At 47.4% G+C, this 21,576-nt stretch overlaps 1 protein-coding gene across 1 annotated transcript in view; it reads left to right on the plus strand.

Annotated features, from left to right (window-relative positions):
* Nup188 (nucleoporin 188) overlaps nt 1–21,405 on the plus strand; it is a 58,696-nt gene extending 37,291 nt beyond the window's left edge. Inside the window, exons 16-44 of the mRNA XM_057755310.1 lie at nt 298–450; nt 646–772; nt 972–1,059; nt 1,157–1,233; nt 2,078–2,192; nt 2,964–3,084; nt 3,181–3,247; nt 4,394–4,522; nt 5,711–5,850; nt 7,279–7,385; nt 9,394–9,600; nt 9,685–9,854; nt 10,588–10,657; nt 11,017–11,084; nt 11,583–11,778; nt 13,666–13,743; nt 14,184–14,269; nt 14,397–14,542; nt 14,753–14,934; nt 17,339–17,539; nt 17,655–17,747; nt 18,457–18,615; nt 18,861–18,998; nt 19,483–19,557; nt 19,677–19,922; nt 20,051–20,182; nt 20,404–20,477; nt 20,579–20,708; nt 20,816–21,405. Of these exons, the coding sequence (XP_057611293.1) occupies nt 298–450; nt 646–772; nt 972–1,059; nt 1,157–1,233; nt 2,078–2,192; nt 2,964–3,084; nt 3,181–3,247; nt 4,394–4,522; nt 5,711–5,850; nt 7,279–7,385; nt 9,394–9,600; nt 9,685–9,854; nt 10,588–10,657; nt 11,017–11,084; nt 11,583–11,778; nt 13,666–13,743; nt 14,184–14,269; nt 14,397–14,542; nt 14,753–14,934; nt 17,339–17,539; nt 17,655–17,747; nt 18,457–18,615; nt 18,861–18,998; nt 19,483–19,557; nt 19,677–19,922; nt 20,051–20,182; nt 20,404–20,477; nt 20,579–20,708; nt 20,816–20,992 (3,752 nt within the window). The 3' untranslated portion in view covers nt 20,993–21,405. The remainder of the gene's footprint in view (nt 1–297; nt 451–645; nt 773–971; nt 1,060–1,156; nt 1,234–2,077; nt 2,193–2,963; nt 3,085–3,180; nt 3,248–4,393; nt 4,523–5,710; nt 5,851–7,278; nt 7,386–9,393; nt 9,601–9,684; nt 9,855–10,587; nt 10,658–11,016; nt 11,085–11,582; nt 11,779–13,665; nt 13,744–14,183; nt 14,270–14,396; nt 14,543–14,752; nt 14,935–17,338; nt 17,540–17,654; nt 17,748–18,456; nt 18,616–18,860; nt 18,999–19,482; nt 19,558–19,676; nt 19,923–20,050; nt 20,183–20,403; nt 20,478–20,578; nt 20,709–20,815) is intronic.
* Nucleotides 21,406–21,576: the final 171 nt, after the last annotated feature.

Raw genomic sequence — 21,576 nt, forward strand, 5'->3', positions numbered from 1 at the left:
GCCTGGTCTATATAGTGACACCCTGTCTCGAAAAAAGAAAAAAAAAATGGGTAAAAATTTGGGGGTGAGATGTCAGTTCCCAGGATGGTCTTAAAAGTATTGCATTCCTTCTGCTTCAGCCTCAAAAGTCTGAGATTCAGGCGTGTGGTTAGCACTGCCATCTTTTATCATTTGAATGTAAAAATCGTAGGAGTGTTGTCTGCTAGAGTTCCTATCTGCGTGTGCTGAGTAGTGTTGTCTTGTGGAAGAGTCACCTCTCACATTTGTATTTGGAGTACAGTAATTTCTCTTCCATAGGGGGTCAGACAAACCTTCGAATTCCTCAGGGCACCGTGGGCCAAGTCATGCTGGATGATAGGGCTTACCTTGTACGCTGGGAATATTCCTACAGTAGCTGGACTCTGTTCACCTGTGAGATTGAAATGCTACTTCACGTTGTCTCCACGGCAGGTAAGTTCAGCTTTTTGTGAGTGAGTGATGGGAAGAGTGTGTTTGCTTGCAAGATTTGAAGACTTCACAATAAAATTTAAAGCTGTCTATCTGGCTTGGGGTCTGTGGGATTTGTTTATCTGGGTCTTAAACTGCACTCAGTGATCTTTTTATAGAGTTCTGTGCCAAGAAGTCACAGGCCATCTTTCCCCACAGATGTGATCCAGCATTGCCAGCGGGTGAAACCTATCATTGACTTGGTTCACAAGGTCATTAGCACAGACTTGTCCATAGCGGACTGTCTGCTGCCCATCACATCTCGTATCTACATGCTACTGCAGCGGTGAGTCCCTGTGGTTGGCAGAACTTGCAGCAGTGATTCTCTTGCTTTCTAGGAACCTGGCTGTGAGCTCTTCTGTGAGAGGCCTTTAGGGGTAACTCTCCAGCTGCAGGCTTTCCTGGTCCTTCAAGAGGCACGTGGAGAGAACTGCAAACTGCTTGTTATTTGTTTTACTGAATGCAGTGCTTTGTTCTCCAACTAGGTTGACAACAGTAATCTCCCCTCCTGTGAATGTCATTGCTTCTTGCGTCAATTGCTTAACTGTCTTGGCTGCTCGGAATCCAGCAAAGGTGCGATGCCAAGTCTTTCTAACAACTAAGGAGTATCACATTTGGAGTATGCGTCTTGAGGCATGTGGACACCGAATTTCTTCTTTTGCCTTCTCAGGTCTGGACTGATCTTCGTCACACAGGCTTTTTGCCATTTGTGGCCCACCCTGTCTCCAACATGACTCAGATGATTAGGTGAGCAGGTCCTGAGTGGGTAGACTTAATTCCCTACTGTGAATCATTCCTAGTCAGGCCTAGCCTGGCTTTATTCATTTTAAAGAAGCTTCTATCCTCTTGACCTTGAGGGTGAGTGAGCGTAAGGGAAAACAGCCTGGGTTACAGAACTGCTCTTCTCACAGGACACACTGGTGACTCACAGTTTTTGTTTTGTTTTGTTTCTGAGGTAGAGTTTCACTGTGTACCCTTGACTGACCTGGAACTTGCTGTGTAGACCAGGCTATCCTTGAATTCACAGAGATCTGCCTGCCTCTGCCTCCCGAGTACTGGGTGGTTCAGTTTTAACCTTTGAGAAATAGAATGAGGCTTTCCTCATTCAACTGCAGCTGCTTTAGCTATGCGGGCATCTACTTTTCAGCTGAGACACTCCAGGGGTCTTTGGATCCGGAGACTTGGTGTCCTATTCTCAAGTGCAGTCAGTGTGCTTTTCCTCCAGCCTGAGGGTATGTGAGCAAGGCCCGTCACTGAGACACAGGCACCACTTACTACTGAGCATGCTCACCTCACTCTCTGCCTAGATGACCGGTGTTTCCCTAATGACTCATTTGATTTTTCATTCTAAACCTCTTGGAGTTGGACATCAATAAAATGTGATCTTAATTACTCCCTGGCTATAAAATTGCCTACATTTGATTATTTCCCTTTGAGAGCTTTTATGTTTTATACTGGAGCTGCCTAGACAATAACAAGAATGCTGTATAATCAGTTTCCTTTTTTAGAATTTATTTTATTTTTATAATTAATTTCTTAACCTTGACCATTGCTCATTATTTTATCTGCCTCTGCCTCTGTCTGTTCCTAGTGCGGAGGGAATGAATGCTGGAGGATATGGCAACCTTCTGATGAATAGTGAACAGCCCCAGGGCGAGTATGGAGTCACAGTTGCCTTTCTGCGCTTGGTCACCACTCTTGTCAAGGTACCATCTGACCGTATAATTCTGGAACAGCTCCCTGTTACCTGCTGCTGTAGCCTTCTTATCTGTATATAGGATAGCTGTTTTGAAGTTACGGAGCCTCAGCTTCTGTGGATTGAGAGTCTGTGCCCTGTGTTCCTTGGTACATGCTTGATGGTGTGGGTTTGTTTAGTAATCAGAAGCTTGTAGTGAAACCACGGCGGTGCATGTTAAGCTATTTTAACTGTCATCTATGTACACTTATATCTTGTCCTATTGTATGCCTATATGCACGCTTCACAAGTCTAGATTTATGGCAGGATACTGTATACATAATAAATAAATCTTTAAGAAAAAATGATTAATTCCAGAAACTGGAATTAATCAGCACTATTAGAAGAGAGAATTGGGGGCATCAGTGCTCCACTCTAGTGTTTCATAATAGTTGAGCTTTGGGTGTGGGTGACAAATCATTGGCAATCTGGCTTTCTTTGTTGTTGACTGTTCTGCATCTTTGGGTTTTAGAGTACCTCTGTCTTTTCAGACTAAACTCTCTTCCTGCTCCTTCAGGTCAGCCAGCGCCTTTGGTGATATTGTCACCTTGCCTAAAATAGTTGTTTTCTCTGTTCACGGTGTAGGTTCAGTTGAAGGAGGTATTTCTGATGTCTCCTTCTCTTGTTGATCAGTGTGTTCCTAGTTCTCTTTTGGACCTGCCTGTGTTTTTGACATTAAATCTTGAGTAATAAAGGATCCTTTCTTACATGGCCAAGGCCCTCACAGAATGCTTTCCCATAGGGACAGCTTGGTAGTACCCAGAGCCAAGGCCTAGTGCCATGTGTGATGTTCGTGCTGAAGGAGATGCTTCCCAGCTACCACAAATGGCGCTACAACTCCCATGGTGTGCGGGAACTGATTGGTAAGGACAGTGTGGGTGTTCTGAAGATCTTTCCCTCCCTTTGATGAGGATCATCAACACAAGGCTGCATCATTGCATGTTTTTTTTGGAGTCTAGGTTGCCTAATTCTGGAGCTGATTCATGCAATTCTGAACCTGTGCCAAGAGACAGACCTGCATAGCAGGTAATGGTGATTGTGGACTCAGGGAAAACACTGTGTTGTTGTTTCAAGCCCCCTCATTTCTTTCCAACATCTCACCTTAGTTGAATCCTGTCTTAGCTAGGATTTCTACCACTGTGATAAAACACCAAGTCCAGAAGCACCTTGGAGAGGAAAGACTCCACATTCTAGTTCATTACTGAGGAAAGTCAGGGCTAGAACGTGGGGGCAGGAGCTGATGGAAAGTCTATGAAGGAACACTGCTTACTAGCTTGTTCATCCTTCTTTCTTATACACCCAGTACCACCTGCCCAGAGATGCTCCCATCCATAATGGGCTAGGCTCTCCCACAGTAACCACTAATTAAGAAAATGCCCCATGGTCCAATCTGGTGGGGCCATTTTCTCAGTTGAAGTTCCCTCTTCTCAAATGACTAGCCTTCATCAAGTTGACATAAAAATTAACTAACACAAAAAAAAAATTAACTAACACAAATCCAGTGCTCATTAGTCTTCTCTTATGATTTACTGTCCATTGACTCAGTTGCCAATTCCTCCCTATGGACAGAAAAGGACAGATGAAGGTGCATGTATGGAAACACATAATCATTGGCTATGATCAATATAAAAATGATTCATAAGCCGGACAGTGGTGATACACACCTTTAATCCAGCCCTTGGGAGCAGCCTGGTCTATGAAGTGAGTTCCAGGACAGTCAGAGGTGTTACACAGAGAGACCCTGTCTTGAAGAGAGAGAGAGAGAGAGAGAGAGAGAGAGAGAGAGAGAGAGAGAGAGAGAGAGAGAGAGAGAGAGAGAGAGAGAGAGAGAGAGAGAGAGAGAGAAAGTCTTATGTGGTACGATGTGCCGCCTCCGAGATGCCTATTACTAAGTCTGTACAGATTGCAGGCTTTTCTGCTCTATAATTTGTTTCTGTGTCCTCCCTTGTCTCTCGTACTTAATTATTCCTGAATTATTTCAGTAAACACATCCATTAATTGATGGGTGTTTAGTTCACTTTTCAGGTAGTCTTTAGGATCAAGTCTGAGGAAAGTGTTCAGAATATTTCCTTTTGCCAATCCCTAATCTGCCTCAGCTGTGTCCAGTTGGCTAGGACCCTTCTGGTTAAGAGCGCCGAAGCTCCTAGTAACTGAGAACCCTCTGTCTTGCAGCCACACGCCCAGCCTGCCATCCCTCTGCATCTGCAGCCTGGCATATACAGAAGCTGGACAGACAGTCATCAGTATTATGGGGATTGGTGTGGACACCATAGATATGGTGATGGCTGCTCAGCCCCGCAGGTAGGGCTCCTCTGTGCCTCTCCTGTTGGTCTTCAAGGTACCCTGCGTTTTCTAAGAGCTCCATCTGAGCTTAGCTTATAGTTTGTTTTCCTCATTTTCTTCTCAGACTAAAGTATGATTACATCATTTTCCTCTTTCTCTTTGCTCCAATTCCTTTCATGCCCTCTCCTTGCACTCCTTCAAACTGATGGTCTGTTTTTCTTTGTTGTTACATGCACACACACAAAGCATGTGCATAAACATATAAATACAACTTGCTCAGTATGTTTGGTGTTGCTTATACGATTTCAAGGCTTACCAGTTGGTGTTGGATAATCAGTTAAGGGGCTAATCTCGGGGAAAGACTATGTCTCCTGCTCTTAGCATTCCTTACTTACCTGTAGTTCTTTGTTTAAGCCTGGAGCCCTATGAGATTTCCTCCTTCCCTTCCTTACCCTGTCTATTGGTGTTGTATCCCTTCAGGTCTTGTTTAGACAGCCATATTGTTGGAATATCAGGAGTGAGGTGTCATTTCATTTCTTTTTTTTTTTTAATAAAGATTTATTTATTTATTATGTATACAACATTCTGCCTCGATGTATGCCCGCATGCCAGAGCAGGGCGCCAGATCTCAATACAGATGGTTGTGAGCCACCATGTGGCTGCTGGGAATTGAACTCAGGACCTCTGGAAGAGCAGCCAGTGCTCTTTACCTCTGAGCCATCTCTCCAGCCTGTCATTTCATTTCTTGAAGACACACTCTCATAACAGCTTTTCTTAAAAACTGCTGTTTCATAACAGCAGTTTCTTTTTCACAATAACTTTGTGGGCTGGAGAGATGGCTTATCGTTAAGAACACTGGCTGCTCTTCCAGAGACCCTGAGTTCAATTCCCAGCAACCACATGGTGGCTCACAACCATCTGTAATGAGATCTGGTGCCCTCTTCTGGCCTGCAGGCAGATGTGCAGGCAGCATACTGCATACATAATAAATAAATAAAATGTTTTTTTGTTTTGTTTTGTTTCGTTTTTTGTTTTTAAAGCACTTTGTATTTCTTAGGCTGTAGCTAGTGGCTGCTGCATAGCCTCTTCTCTTTCCTATTCTGGACTGGGGCCCCTAGAAGCTGATGTCGTGTCTGATTCTTGGAAATACACATGCCGTGAGTGAAATCATGTCTCAGTTATCTATGATTTCCATTTGCACCCTAGTGATGGGCCAGAAGGTCAGGGCCAGGGTCAACTGCTGATCAAGACAGTGAAGCTGGCGTTCTCTGTCACCAACAATGTTATTCGACTGAAACCTCCTTCTAATGTGGTGTCCCCCCTGGAACAGGCTCTGACACAACATGGTATGTATTTCTCTTCCTCAGCTACATTGTATACCCTAGTTTTGGACATCAGAAGTTGTTCTCAGCTCATTTCCTTAGACTTGGAAACAAGGGAACTGTACCATACTTTATTCTGCCTTCCTGTTGATGACATAGTGATGCTTCAGGATGAAGCATAGACATTGAAGTCAGATTTCCTTGGTTCAAATTTAGGTTTCAGCCAGCTGTGAAAACCTCAGGCATATGTATGTTCTGCCTCAGACTTCTCATCCAGCATGGCATAGTGGTAAATTCCTGCAATTTCAGCGTCCTTGGGAGATGAAGGCAGGAATATAAGGCCAGCTAGGGCTACCTAACGAGTTGAGTTCTGGGCCGCACTGATAACTAGACTGTGAGACCGTATCTAAAGAAACGATTTCTTACCTGGCACAGCCCTGACAGGAGAGGATGGAGGTGAGTAGATGATGAACAGCATCGCTGACTGCGCTCCTGCCTGTGCTCCCAGCACTCCAGAGCCAACTGCTGGCCAAGGCAGTGAGGCTGGTGTTCTCTGTCACCAGTTCCTGACCACCTGGTTTGTACAACAAGACCTCTCAAAAGAAACAAAAGCCATGAAAAAACAAGCGCACACACACACAAACCTTTAGAACACATTGGCTCATATCACAGTGTGACTTTAAATTGTTTAATCTGTGGATCAGTGTCATTTTTAGTGATGTTTTATATCATGGCTGAGACCGTTCACAACTTTGACTTTTTTTCACTTCCTGAACTTACCTCAGGTCCTTATGCACATTAGCAGGTACTCCACTTGAGTTACTGCTCTGACCCAATTTTATTTTCTTTTGAGACATAGGCTGGCCTTAAACTGTCTATGTAGCTAAAGGGGTTCTTGAACTCTTTTTGCTTTGTTTTTTTGTTATTTGTTTTTTTTTAATATTTGTGTGTATTATGTCTGATGTCACTCTTTCTTTCCACTACATGGGTCCTGGGGTTGAACTCTGGTCACTGGGCTCTGCGCCATCTCGCTGGCCCTGGCAGCATCCTTCAGTTCTTGGTCCTACTTAGTTCACCTCCCAAGTACTGAGATCACAAGCTTGTGCTACCTTGTCCAACCAGAGAGGTTTTCTCTGTGTGTATGTGCATGCGTGTGCATATGAACACATATTTGTGTGCTACTTGGTTTTCTCCCTCCACCTTAATGTGTTTTGGAAATTGAATCAGGTTGACAGGCTTGGCACCCTTTACCCACTGAGCTATCTTACTGACCTTCCTGCTTAGGGTTTGAGGCTTAAAGATTTTTTTCTTTTTCTTTCTTTTTTTAAATTTCAGTATAGTGACTTTTGTAAATTATTAATGAGTATTTCTTTAGACATTTATTTTTGTCATTAATGCGTTCGCCACCTGGACTTCTAATAGGCATCCTGCTGTCTGTTTTCTTTGCTTCAGGTGCCCACGGGAACAACCTCATTGCTGTCCTAGCCAAGTACATCTACCACAGACATGACCCAGCTTTGCCTCGCCTGGCCATCCAGCTGCTGAAACGTCTGGCCACGGTAGGACCCATGGAGCCAGCTGAGTACTGGGACCTGGATACTCCTTGTTGCTCTCTGGCTCTCCACCACTTTTTCTTAAATCTCCTTATAGTGCTTGATGTGGAACCCAAGACTTTATACATGCTAGGCAAGCACACTACCACTTAGTTCTATGTCTCTATCCTCATTGGGAACAGTTAAGTGCACTGAGGACTGTGCAGTACCTATCACCCTCTTCTAGCTTACATGGGCACCAGGCACACATATGGTGGTGCACAGACATAAACGCAGCCAATATACCCATACACATAAAAAATAGAAATGTTACCAGGGAGTGGTGGCGCACGCCTTTAATTCCAGCACTCAGGAACAGAGATAGACAGGTCTCTGTGAGTTCGAGGCTAGCCTGGTCTGCAGAGCAAGTTCCAAGACAGGCTGCAAAGCTACACAGAGAAACCCTGCCTGGAGGGGAAAAAAATAGAAATATTAAAAAGGTAAAAGATTTAGGTATTTGCTGTACTCTGATGTGCTCTTTGTTGTTTACATACTCTTGACTGAAAAGCTTGTAATAGTCTCCTTTTTTCCTTTTTAAATGTAATTTAATTTTATTATTGCAATTATGTGTATGTATGTATGTGTTTGGGTATGTGCACTTGAGTGCAGGTGCCCACTGAGGCTAGATCCATTAGGATCCCCAGAACTGGAGTTACCGGTGGTTGTGAGCTGCCTGATGTTGGTGCTAGGAATCAAACTCAGTTCCTTTGTTAGAGTGGTGCTTGCTCTCACCACTGAGTCACCTCTCCAGCCCCAATTTTTCTTTTTATTTATTTTTATGTGTATGAGTGTTTTGTCTGCATGTGTATATGTATATATGCACACCACCTTTGTGCTTGGTGCCCAAAGAGTTTAGGAGAGGGCATGGGATCCCTGGAACTAGAGTTACAGATGAATGTAAGCTACTCTGTGGGTTCTGAGAACTGAACCTGGGTTCTCTGCAAGAAAAGGTGTTCTTGTTTGGTGGGTTGGTTTTGGAAACTGAGTCCTAACTATGTAGTCCATACTGATCTCAAACTCAGAGAGCTCCACCTGCCTCCGCCTCTTGAGTCTGAGAAGAGAGTTGTGCGGCACAATGCCCAGCTAAGAGCAAGTGTTTATACCCACTGAACTGTCTCTCCAGCCCCTGCCTGCACTTTGTACTCTTTCAGTTTTTTGAGACAGGGCTTTTCTGTGTGCCTTGGCTGTTCTGGAACTCACAGAGATCTGCCTGCCTCTGTCTCCCGAGTGCTGGGATTAAAGGCATGAGCCACGCTGCCCTGCCCACTTTGTAGTCTTAACACCAAATTTTATATCAGTCTAATAGGTAGACAGATACTTAGTGTTTTAATTCAGCTGTGAGAAATGTTTAACAGCCATGTGTGCATATGCACATAGGTGTGTAGGTTTGTATGGGCCAGAGGTCAACATTGGGTGTCTTCCTCCATTACTGTCCATCTTACATTTTAAGAGTGTCTCACTGAGCCGGGCGGTGGTGGCGCACGCCTTTAATCCCAGCACTCGGGAGGCAGAGGCAGGCGGATCTCTGAGTTCGAGGCCAGCCTGGTCTACAGAGGGAGTTCCAGGACAGGCTCCAAAGCTACAGAGAAACCCTGTCTCGAAAAACCAAAAAAAAAAAAAAGAGTGTCTCACTGAATCTGGAGCTTGTTTGTCGGTTACACTTGCTCATCAGCAAACCCAGAGGTCCTCTGCTTTCTGCTTCCCAGTACTAGAGGTAGAAGGCTCCTCGGCCTCAGTCTTTACATGGAGGCTAAGGATCTGAACTCATGTTTTTATGCTTGTGCAGCAAACACTTAACTGACCCATCTCCCCAGCCCTTATTCTTTGTTTCTTCTGTACATTTGTTTCACTCCAGAAATTTAAGTTTGGGTTGTTTTCTTATTTTCAATTTCCTGGAATTTCTCATTGCCTTTCTGCAGAACTCCTGGAGTTTTTCGGGGCACAGAGCCCTAAACCTGTGTGTTCTGGTCTCCAGGTGGCCCCAATGTCAGTATATGCCTGCCTGGGCAGTGATGCAGCTGCCATTCGTGATGCCTTCCTGACCCGCCTTCAGAGCAAGATTGAGGACATGCGCATCAAAGTCATGATTCTGGAGTTCCTTACGGTCGCTGTGGAGACGCAGCCAGGTCTCATCGAGCTCTTTCTGAATCTGGAAGTGAAGGATGGCAGCAATGGCTCCAAGGTGAGCCTGTTCCTTGGGAGGAGCTGAGCGTACTTCTTGGAAGTGCAGTTAAGGAACTTGAATGCCTGCCTGTTCCTCTTGCAGGAATTCAGCCTTGGTGTATGGAGCTGTCTCCATGTGGTGCTGGAGCTGATTGATTCCCAGCAACAAGATCGATACTGGTGCCCACCCCTCTTGCATCGTGCAGCCATTGCCTTCCTTCATGCCCTGTGGCAAGATCGTAGGGACAGTGCTATGCTTGTCCTCAGAACCAAGTAAGTCTCCTCTGGGTGGTAGCTGATTCATGAGTGTGCTTCTTCATATTTGTAAAATGGAAGTAGGTTTGTTAGGAGTTCACCAGTTAGCATACAGTTAAGCACCCGGGACTCTAACTTTTTTTTTTCTTTCTTGTTTGCTTTTTTTGGAACGGGCTCTTATTGTTTAGCTCTGATTTACCAGAAGCTTGCTTTATATACCTGGCTGACCTCAAACTCAGAGCAGTTCTGTAACCCTCTGCACTCTTCCCAAGTGCAGAGATTAAAGGCTTCTAGCACCTCATCTCACGGGGGTTTTTGTTTTGTTTGAGGTTTTTTTATTTTATTATTATTTAATGTGCACTGGTTTTGCCTATATATACTCTATGTGAGTGAGGGTGTTGGATTCCCCCAGAACTAGAGTTACAGAATTGTGAGCTGCCGTGTGGGCGCTGGGAATTGAACCTGGTTCCGGACTGTTCGAGACAGGGATTCTCAGTGTATCTTTGGCTGTCTTGGAACTCACTCTGTAGACCAGGCTGGCCTCGAACTCACAGAGATTCCCCTGCCTCTGCCTCCCGAGTGCTGCCCGGCTTATTAATGGACTTTTTACATTTATATAAGAACAGTTAATTTATGAAAAATATTTTAGGATTTGGACATTAAAACTTGAAAAAAATATTAGCAAGGGGACTAGAGAGAAGGAGACTATGGGGAAGAAAAAGTGTCATTTTAACAAGTGTTTTTGTTCTAGACCCAAGTTTTGGGAGAATTTAACCAGCCCGCTGTTTGGAACTCTTTCTCCTCCCTCAGAGACATCTGAGGTGAGCCATGGTGGAGGGTAGGACGGTGCCTGGGAGCTCCTGGGGGGAAGGGTTGGTCTGTAATATGGAGAAGAAGATCGTGCCTTGAACATACAGAATGTTTCACAAGACGCTCCTTCTGCAGAGCAGTGCCTGCTTCCTGTCCTCTGGGAAGCAGAGTGGCATGCCTGCTCGGGTGGAAGGCTCTGATGTCTCCACATTGTGCACACAGTGCCCTGCCCAGTGGTGGGTGCCAGTTTGTATTCCATAAAGGTGTGTTTACTTGTTTTCTAAGTGTGAGGTCTTTGCTCTCAGCAGGGGTGGGATGGAGATGTGTTTTTTCCATGTAATTATTGTGTTTTGCTCTCTCCCCTCCACAGCCCAGCATTCTGGAGACCTGTGCCCTAATCATGAAGATAATATGTTTGGAGATATACTACGTAGTTAAGTGAGTCCCTTCCCCTGTGAGGTGGTTTTGTTGTTGTTCGTGTTGTTTGTGTAGTACTAGACGTCAAACTTGGGCCTCTTGCATGCTAAACAAATGTCCTACCAATGAGCAGTGTTTCCAGCACTCTCCCATGAACTTTTAGTCAGAGATGCAGTGGGAGATGGCGGAGGCCTATCATTGAGTTAGGTTGCTAAGCAGGACAGACAAAAGAGATGGTTTGACCCATTTTTATGGAGGACCAGTGAATTTTCCCTGGCCAGTCCACTGATGCTATTTATGGTTGTCAGAGTTAGTGTTAAGACAATTCTGTGTACCTGGAATTTGATGGAGGAGGAGGCATTCCTGAAAGAACCTCAGCCCTCCTCATTACGTTGGAGCTGATTCTAGAGCTGGTTGCTGTATGAGCTGGTTTCCTCTGCCTCAACAAGGGCCTATTTTCATCTCATTCCCATCTACTTTTGAATTCTGACTAGGGTTTGTGTTTTCTTGACACCATAGGGGTTCATTAGACCAGTCATTAAAAGATACACTCAAGAAGTTTTCCAGCGAGAAACGCTTTGCCTACTGGTCAGGATATGTCAAGTCTTTGGCCGTTTACATGGCTGAAACAGAGGGCAGCAGCTGCACGTCCTTGCTGGAGTATCAGATGCTGGTCTCTGCCTGGAGGATGCTTCTCATCATTGCCACCAGTCATGTAAGCACCTCTGGGCATCTGGCTTTTGTTTTAAGGAGGCAGTGATATCCAAGCACATGCAGCTCCTTGGGATAAAAGGAAACCGGGTTTGTCCCTGAGAACTAAAATGCAACAGATTTTATGCCAAGAGATGAGGGTGGGCAGGTGCTTGGGGCTGAGTTTTAATAGGACATTTTGGGGATAGGACGGAGAAGTTTCAAATCCATCAGACATCCTGAAGGCTTGTGTTGTGTTGGGCCTGGCTAGGTCTGGGGTGCGCCTCTCATGGGATGTATAGTTGCCTCTGGTGCTGTGCCTCCTGGACACGGCACCTGTGACTCTTCTGCAGCTGTGTGTTTTCCAGTGGTTCTAGGGAAGGATGGAGGCCGCTGTCTCTTCGCTGTATTGTGAGTTTAAAACTTTATTTATCATTAGTGTGTGCACAAATCTGTGGAGTCAGATCCACCTTTATGTGAGCTCTGGGGACTGAACTCAGGGCCTCAGGCTTGTGCAGCAGGTGTCTTTACTCACTGATCGTCTCACCATTGAGAGAGAGAGGGAGGGAGGGGGAGAGAGAGAGTGAGTGCTGGTGTTGGGGAAGGGTTTACCCCATTCTTGGCATTTTCATAGTTTGATACTGTCACACTATGCCATAGCACATGGTGTTGAACTTCTCTTTCCAGGGCATCTGGGCAATCTCTTTACTGATTTACAGCCTGACCTTGGCTGCTGCTCCTTGTTCCCAAACCTTGTACATCTCTCTGCCTTGTTTTCCAGTATAGACTACTGGTGCGGCTGGAGTTTTAAGCACAGAATAGGTCTGTGCATACTCTTGCTATGATGTGATAGCCATAGACTCTATAGGCCTGCTGCAGGGCTTGGCTGCCTGCATCTCTGCTTCCGTGTCGATGCCTTTTAAAATCCAGCCAGACAGCAGTCTTTAAGTTGTGCCTCTGCTGTCCTCTGCTTTCTGGGAAACGGACCTGGTGGGCCTTGGTTGGTTCCTTCCTTCCTTCCTTCCTTCCTTCCTTCCTTCCTTCCTTCCTTCCTTTCTTCCTTCCTCTTTCTTCCTCCCCTTTCTCTCTCATTCTTCCCTCACATCCACACATCCACCCATCTACCCATCCACAGCTGTTAGAATATTTGTTCTACACCTGTAGCACCAGGGCTACTGCAATGTATAAGTCTGCTCTCATGGAGAGTGACCTTAAGAGAGGTAAGTTATAAAATTTATAAAATTCACAGCTGAAAAAGTTAAAAAGTTAACTTGAGATTGTTACTTTGCTGTAATGGTTGAGGTGCTGTGGTGCTTAACACATGAGGTAAGCGTGGTCAGAGTGGTCTCTCTGAGGTGATGCCCCAGCTACCTTAAGTATGTGAAGAAGCCTCAGGTGGCGAGCCTGTGGAGCAAGACGTCTAGGCAGATGGAATCGCAGGTGCCAAGTCCAGAAATAGAAAGCACTTGCTATGGTCGGAAGGATGGAAGAGCCTGGTGTGGTTGGCTCATGCTGGTGGGCAGGCTAAGTCAGCATCATGAGTTAGGAGCAGCCTGCATAACAACATGGTGAAACCAGTCTCAAAAAACTAGAAAGGGAGCTTATGGGGAGGGCTGGGCTAGAGTGCGCATAGGTGGGGGTTGAAGGCCTTGTGGCTGGTGTGGCTTGAATTTCCTGACCCCTGGGAAGCCTTTGAAAACAGATGAGCAGAGAAAGGATGTGGTTTTGAGGAAAAGGCAAATCTGGGCTTGATTCTGACCAGATCCAAGGATAAACCAAAAAAACTAGGGATTGAAGCTTCATTTTAATCAGGGATACAATGACTTTCCAATTAGTCATTGCCTCATCGGGCCCTTGGCTCCTAAAGTCTGAGAAATGTCTCAGACATAATCCTTTTCCTGTGCACTTGCAGGCCGACATCATGCACTTGACTGATGTGGCAGTGCGGCGCCAGCTTTTTCTTGACGTGCTTGATGGGACCAAGGCATTAGTAAGTATGTCTGGGAGGTCTCCTTTCCCTGAGGTCACACAGGGACCTCATGATCTGGTCGTTGCATAGAGGCTAGGTCGGTGCTGGGGTCTAGGAGGTGAGACTGCAGTGGTAAAGAGGTACCCCAGTTCCTTGCACCTGATTGCACCTGTGAGATGCTAGGTGAGGCCGGGCGATGGTGGCGCACGCCTTTAATCCCAGCACTTGGGAGGCAGAGGCAGGCGGATCTCTGTGAGTTTGAGACCAGCCTGTTCTACAGAGCTAGTTCCAGGACAGGCTCCAAAGCCACAGAGAAACCCTGTCTCGAAAAACCAAAAAAAGAAAAAAGAGATGCTAGGTGAGGAGGGCACAAGGCCAGGGAAACACTGACTAGAAGCCAAGGGATGTGCCTGCCTGCTTATAAGAAGCCAGATCCTGACTGCTGCTCTTCCTCCTGTCAGCTCCTCGTTGCAACATCGGTGAACTGCCTCCGGCTCGGCTCCATGATGTGTACACTGCTGCTCGTCCTCCTGCGGCAGTGGAAGCGGTGAGTGCTATGACAAGAGAGATGGTCAGGGCCTGCCCACCCTTCCTGCGTGCCTTCCTTTCTTGGAGCACAGTCGGGCAAACTGCCTGTGGCTTCCGGTGCAGTGCTTCCACTTGTGTCCTTTCAGAGAGCTGGGTGCTGTGGATAAAATCCTTGGGCCCTTGACAGAGGTCCTGGAAGGGGTGCTGCAGGCAGACCAGCAGCTCATGGAGAAAACCAAGGCCAAGGTGTTCTCTGCCTTCATTACAGTATTACAGATGAAGGAGATGCGAGGTGAGCGGGCAGCCTAGCTAATAGTTCCTAACATAGGGCCACACATGCTTCCTGTGAGTCTCAAGGTGTCAGCCTTAGAATTTTTACCCTAGTGTGACACCCTCCCTCTTAGTACTTAACTGCCTTTCCAGCCCCGGCCTAGGAAGACAGCCTTGGTGTGCAGTGAGAGTGGCCTGCCTTGTGACGCACCCCTTCCCATCTGTTCTGCAGTAAGTGATATCCCGCAGTACTCCCAGCTGGTGCTGAATGTCTGCGAGACTCTCCAAGAAGAGGTGATTGCACTCTTTGATCAGACCCGCCACAGCCTGGCATCAGGCAGTGCTGCAGAGGACAAGGACAGCATGGAAACAGATGACTGCCCTCGGCCTCGGCATAAGGACCAGCGTGATGGGGTGAGGGCGGATTACAGCAGGTGTTCTGTCACAGACGACCATACTGGCAGCTGTCACTCCCTAGGGGGAATGAGAAGGTGAAGCCCTGTGAAGTCAGGGCTTTGAGAAGCCCATGGAGAAGCTCCATCCTCCCTACCGTTTCAGCCACAACTAGTCACGGGCAGCAGCCAGGAAGATTAGACCATGAGAAGTGTGTGTGACCAGCCTCAGGGCAGCATCTTCTGTCTGTCTGTCTGTCTGTCTGTCTGCCTGTCTACCTGCCTGTCTATGGATTAATCGATTGTGTGTACACAATACAACATATACAATGTTTCCTTTCTTGAGGTAGTGTGTTTCAAGACAGGGTTTCTCTGTAACTTGATTTGTACACCAGGCTGGCTTTTGCTTTTTTTTTTTTTTTTTTTTTTTTTTTTTTCCTAGACAGGGTTTCTCTGTGGTTTTTGGAGCCTGTCCTGGAACTGGCTCTTGTAGACCAGGCTGGTCTCGAACTCACAGAGATCCGCCTGCCTCTGCCTCCCGAGTGCTGGGATTAAAGGCGTTCGCCACCACCGCCCGGCTTACCAGCCTGGCTTTAAACTCACAGAGATCCACCTGCCTCTGCCTCCCAAGTGCTGGGACTAAAGGCGTGTGCTACCACCGCCCGGCTAGAACAGTGATTTTTAAACTGTAAGCTCACAACCTATTAGGTTATTTAGTTACTACCAGCATTTTTTTTTAAGTATGCCCAAACTAGCCTCAAACTTACTGTTTACTCCTTTGAAGCAGGGACCTGGGGCTCATATTTTCTCATCTCAGCTAGAAGTCAGTAAGCCCTACTGATTCACCTGTCTACAGCACCCACATTCCAGTCCTCAGGACTGGACAGCAAATGCTCCTCAATACTGAGCCATCTCTCCAGCCCCATTGTTTTTCTTTTTTCATTAAAAGTTTTAAAAATATTTGTTTTATAAACACGAGTGTTTTGTCTGCATGTATGTTTGTGTACTACCTGCATGCATCCTTGATGTCCCCAGCAGTCAGAAGGGGCTAGTGGATCCCCTGGAACTGGTGGTAGAGATGGTTTTGAACACAATATGGTTGCTGGAAACCAAAGCTGTGTCGTCTGCAAGAGCAACAAGTGCTCTTACCTCTCAACTGTCTCTCCAGCCCTACCCTACTCGTTTTTTTTTTGTTGTTTTTTTTTTTGTTTGTTTGTTTGTTTTTTGGTTTTTCGAGACAGGGTTTCTCTGTGGTTTTGGAGCCTGTCCTGGAACTAGCTCTTGTAGACCAGGCTGGTCTCGAACTCACAGAGATCCACCTGCCTCTGCCTCCCAAGTGCTGGGATTAAAGGCGTGCACCACCACCGCCCGGCTACCCTACTCGTTTTTAACATAAGATGTTCTGAGTGTAGATCATAGCACTTCTGGATCTCAGAATGTTGATCCCTTTTTAAAGTAAGGAAAGGTATTTCACGGTTATGTGGGTCAAATTGCATACTACAAAAAGACATTCCTTTTGTGTTCTGTAACTTAGTGTTTTGACATGTGTCACAGAAAGGTTCTTTTCTGGTCCTGTCTATTTAGTGTTCAAAGTTCCACCCACAGCTGTGGTACTATTGGCAGCTGATGGCTGCTGAGATGTATATCTGAACAGCATAATTGGACTCAATGTATTTCTTATTGGTGGTTTTCGTTTTGTTTTAGACAGGGTCTCACTATGTAGCCCTGGCTGGCCAGAGACTCATTTATGTAGACCAGATTGGCCTCAAACAGAGATCTGGCTGCCTCTGCCTCCCCAAGGCATGTACCACCATGTTTGGTGCTTAAGAAAGGAAGATGGGCCAGGAGGTGGTGGCGCACACCCTTAATCCCAGCACTTGGGAGGCAGAGGCAGGCGGATCTCTGTGAGTTCGAGGCCAGCCTGGTCTACAAGAGCTAGTTCCAGGACAGGCTCCAAAGCTACAGAGAAACCCTGTCTCGAAAACAACAACAACGACGACCAAAAAGAAGAATAAGGAGAAGGAGAAAGAGAAAGATGGGTGGGTGGTAGAAAGGTGTAGGTGGATCTAAGAGAAGTTGAAGGGGTAAATATGATCAGTATACACTATAGGAAATTCTCAAGTAATAACGATATTAAAACTAAGTGTGTAAAACACTGGTGTTTGGATAAAACCTAAGATTGGAGATGAAGGTGAATGCTGTGGTCAGCAAGAGGTTAGGCCACTCAGACTGCCAGTGACAGAGCTGCTGGACTTGCCCTTCCTGGAGAAGCAAGCACGGGAGACTAGCAGGGCAAAAAGCAAAAGTGACATCAGCCGCACTCCTGAGAGCAGCATGGGTAGCGAGGCCCAGGACTGGCGTTCTTCCTCTCCTATCCCTCAACTGCTCTTTTCCACCTTTCCTTCTCTGTCTTTGGCTACCAGCAGGTATGTGTCCTGGGACTGCATCTGGCTAAGGAGCTTTGTGAAGTGGATGAGGATGGGGACTCATGGCTACAGGTGACCCGAAGGCTCCCCATTCTGCCCACACTCCTCACCACCCTGGAGGTGAGCCTCCGCATGAAGCAGAACCTGCATTTTACCGAGGCTGCATTGCACCTGCTCCTCACCCTGGCTCGTACCCAACAGGTAGGAGGCTGCTTAGGGTGGAAAAGACATCCTGCTTGTGCTGAGTGATTCCCATGCTCCCCGAAGCCAGTCAGGTCTTTTAAGGTTCCATCTTAATTATGGGTTTCTTCTTCAGGGCGCAACAGCAGTGGCTGGAGCTGGCATCACCCAGAGCATCTGTTTGCCCCTCTTGAGTGTGTACCAACTTAGCAGCAATGGCACAGGACAGGTGAGTGCTAGGATCTTGCCTCTTGTAGCTCTCAGGTTACAGGTGCCCCCATCTTGCTGCTCGTTCCGTTCCGTATATTATCCCAGCTCTCTGGTAGAACAAAGCCTCCTACCCCTGGCACCATGCCTAATATCAGGAATGCAGCCACCAGAAGCACTAAAGTGTGTGCTTAGCATGAACCTGGCTCCAGTCTAGTCCCAAACACCAAACAAAAAAGTGTCACCAGTGCCAGGAGAGTAGGACAGTTGTCATCCCTTCAGAAATCAGCATGTGACTGCAGTCGTGTATGTGATTGCCCGTGTCATCCATCCATCCCATCCCGTGCTCCCCGCCCCCTTTAGGGACTTCAGTTAACTCTGGCTGGCAGCAGTCGTGTCCTGGTCTAGAGTCATCTTCACAGCACCTCTTGTCTGAATTGTTCGGTCTGCTAAATCTTCTTCCTCTAGCCCAGCCTCCCTAAATTTAGAGGGAGCATATTGAGAGCCAGAGTGGGGCAGGGGACATGGCCAAGCTGATATAGCTGATTAGTGGCAGGTACAGGTTTGGAATGCTCTACTCTTGCTGAATCTGGTAGTGTTACCCCTTGTCCTAGTGATAATTGTCCACTCCAAGAGATTTTTTTCTTTCCAGTAGCTGGACCACAGAGACTCTGCTGCTCTCAGTGGGTTCCTGAGGCTTCAATCCTGAGCATGTGTGCCATTTGTTACAGACACCCAGCACCTCTCGAAAGTCCCTGGATGCCCCATCCTGGCCAGGGGTCTACCGCCTGTCTATATCCTTGATGGAGCGGTTGCTTAAGACTCTACGCTACAATTTTCTGACTGAGGCTCTAGACTTTGTGGGTGTCCATCAGGAGCGGACATTGCAGGTAAGGGCTGTCTGCCTCACAGAAGGAGATACCCAGAGCCACTTGGGACATATGACTGTAGGACTTGTGGTATCAATGCCCTCATCTTTGAGATACTAGAAGAAATCTGACTGAGTCACCTAATAAGAAGCCTTCATTGTAATGCCAGCCACCTCAGCATATGTGGGCCCAAGACCTGATCTCCATAGGTGGGTAGATATGGTGTGCCGGGTCCCTGAGCATTCTCTGCTGTCCTCCCCTCACAGTGTCTCAATGCAGTGAGGACGGTACAGAGTCTAGCCTGCCTGGAAGAAGCAGATCACACCGTGGGCTTCATCCTACAACTGTCCCATTTCAGGAGGGAGTGGCACTTCCACCTGCCTCAGCTTATGCGTGATGTCCAGGTGGGCCTAGAACACTACTTCTTGGAAAGGTCTGGGGAAATGTTGGGCTGTTTCTGAGTGTGGTTTGCTTGCTTGGGGACACAGGATCGGCGCAGTCTGCTTCCATAGGCCAGTTCTTCCCTTTACAGTGAAGTGAGACTTGGATAGGTTGAGAACTTGGGCTCTGTGAGGGAGGCTGAGGTTCAAAACCCTCAGAAGGCCTGGAAGCTGGAGGAGTCCATGGGCTTCTGTCTATATGACCTTAACTACGTCACATCACCTCTGTTCTTCTGCAGTGTGGAAACGCTAATCCCCATCTCTTTAATGTATTGAGAACCATGTAATGTGCCAGAAATGCAGCTGAAACATGCCAGGCCTGAGCCCTCCTGTTGGCTCCTAATTTAGAGCATCAGTCAGTGCGAGGGGAGGCCTGCTGGTGTCCTGGAGAGTAATCTGTTTGGGGTTGCTCCATGAGTTTTTCCTGTCCCTCCCTCCTATGTCTCAGGTGAACCTGGGTTATTTGTGCCAGGCCTGTACCTCCCTCCTACACAGCCGCAAGATGCTGCAGCACTACCTACAGGTAACTAAAGCCCTTGGCTTGTCCCCGCAGGCAGTGCCACTCTTACCTGCCCCATCACGGATAGCAGGACCACCTTTGATCTCCCGCAACTTAGGCTCCATTTCTTGACTCTTCCTCAGAACAAAAATGGGGATGGCCTCCCCTCAGCTGTCACTCCTCGAGTTCAGAGGCCAGCCACTACCACAGCCACCACCACAGTTGCTGCCCCATCTGGCTGCTCCTCCAAGCAGCCTGTTGCTGACACTGAGGCCTCAGAGCAGCAAGCCTTACACACAGTCCAGTATGGCCTTCTCAAGATTCTCAGCAGGACCCTGGCAGCCCTGCGCCACTTCACTCCAGATGTCTGCCAGATTCTGCTGGACCAGGTACTAACTACCACCTCATAATGATACTAGTTCTCAACAACTAGCCTTGAACCTGGGCTCTGCAGTACACTGTGCTGTGCTCTGGAGAGCTCCCTGCAAATTCCAGAGTGCTCTTTTCTGTCTTTCAGTCCCTGGATCTCGCGGAATACAACTTCCTATTTGCCCTGAGTTTCACCACTCCCACTTTTGACTCTGAAGTGGCCCCCTCCTTTGGAACCCTCTTGGCCACAGTGAACGTGGCCCTCAACATGCTTGGAGAGGTAGGGCCCTTCCTCCTCCCCACATAACTTTCCAGTTGGTCTGTCACTTCTGAGTAATATGGGACATATCCAGCCCCTGGAGCCTAGGCCTCTCCTACAGTGGCATGCTAGGAGTTCCCATGAATACCCTGGGAGGTACCAGAGGAACTGGTATGCAAGACCTTAACTGGCCATTGTTATGGTTGGTTTGATTTTTTTATTGCTTGCTTCTATTCTTTTAGCTGGACAAGAAAAAAGAATCCCTTACTCAGGCTGTGGGACTCAGCACACAAGCAGAAGGAACCCGAACATTAAAGTGAGACCTGAGTCTTAAGGGCCTGGGACAATTATGGGCTGCTATTCTCTGGGCTGTGGTTCAGCTGTGTTTGTGAGGTATGCTCACAACTGCCTTCCCAGGTCCCTCCTGATGTTCACCATGGAGAACTGCTTCTATCTGCTCATCTCCCAAGCGGTACGCTACCTCAGGGATCCGGCTGTGCACCCGCGGGACAAGCAGCGGATGAAACAGGAGCTGAGCTCAGAGCTGGTATGGTTGTTGGGCTGGTCAGCAGGGAAAGCTATTTGGGGGCTGCCTGTCCTTTGGGGTCAGGAACAGTGGTCCTGTACCTCATTAAACTGCTGCTTTTCTTGTAGAGCACGCTGCTTTCCAGTCTCTCAAGATACTTCAGAAGGGGAACCCCCAGCTCCCCTGCTGCTGGAGTCCTGCCCTCGCCACAGGGCAAGGCCACCTCTCTCTCTAAAGCCAGTCCAGAGTCTCAGGAGCCTCTGATCCAGCTTGTGCAAGCCTTTGTCCGGCATGTGCAGAGATAGGGAGTGGAGCGCCATCTACTTGCTGCTCCTTGCCAACCTGCACTGCAGCCTGGGCAGAGGGTGCTGCCACCACAGAGCCGGCCACTGAGCAAGCAGCCCCCTTCCTTCTCTTCCCGCCCACCCGCTGACATTATTTTTGTAATAGATCAAGAGGTCAACAGCATGGGCAGGGAGCCAAGGGTCTGGGTGCTCAGACTCTTTACAATACCCACAAGATGGCCCTTTTCCTTCGAGCATTCCCATGGCATGTCACCAGCCAGGGAGGCCCTGGGTGCTCGCAGCACAGGAGAGGCCTGTGTGTAGTGAGAATTTTCCATGATCTATTCTTGCAGGGTTTATTTTTTTGTTGTTTTGTTTTTGTTTTTGGTAATACTGTGGTCTATTTATACAAATATTAAAGTACTGTTTATAGACTGGGCCTTCAGAGCCTGAGTCATGCGGCAGCTCTCAAAGGCCCCAGACACGAGTGGGTAGCCTGGAGATGGAAGACTCCTGCCGATGGCTGACTTACTTGTACCTATTGATTTAGTCCTGGGTAGATTGCTGGGTTCTGGGCTTCCTTAGCACTTAGGGACCTCAGTTTA

The sequence above is a fragment of the Chionomys nivalis genome, chromosome 22 (genome assembly GCF_950005125.1).
Source record: "Chionomys nivalis chromosome 22, mChiNiv1.1, whole genome shotgun sequence".
In the NCBI taxonomy this organism is placed as follows: domain Eukaryota; kingdom Metazoa; phylum Chordata; class Mammalia; order Rodentia; family Cricetidae; genus Chionomys; species Chionomys nivalis.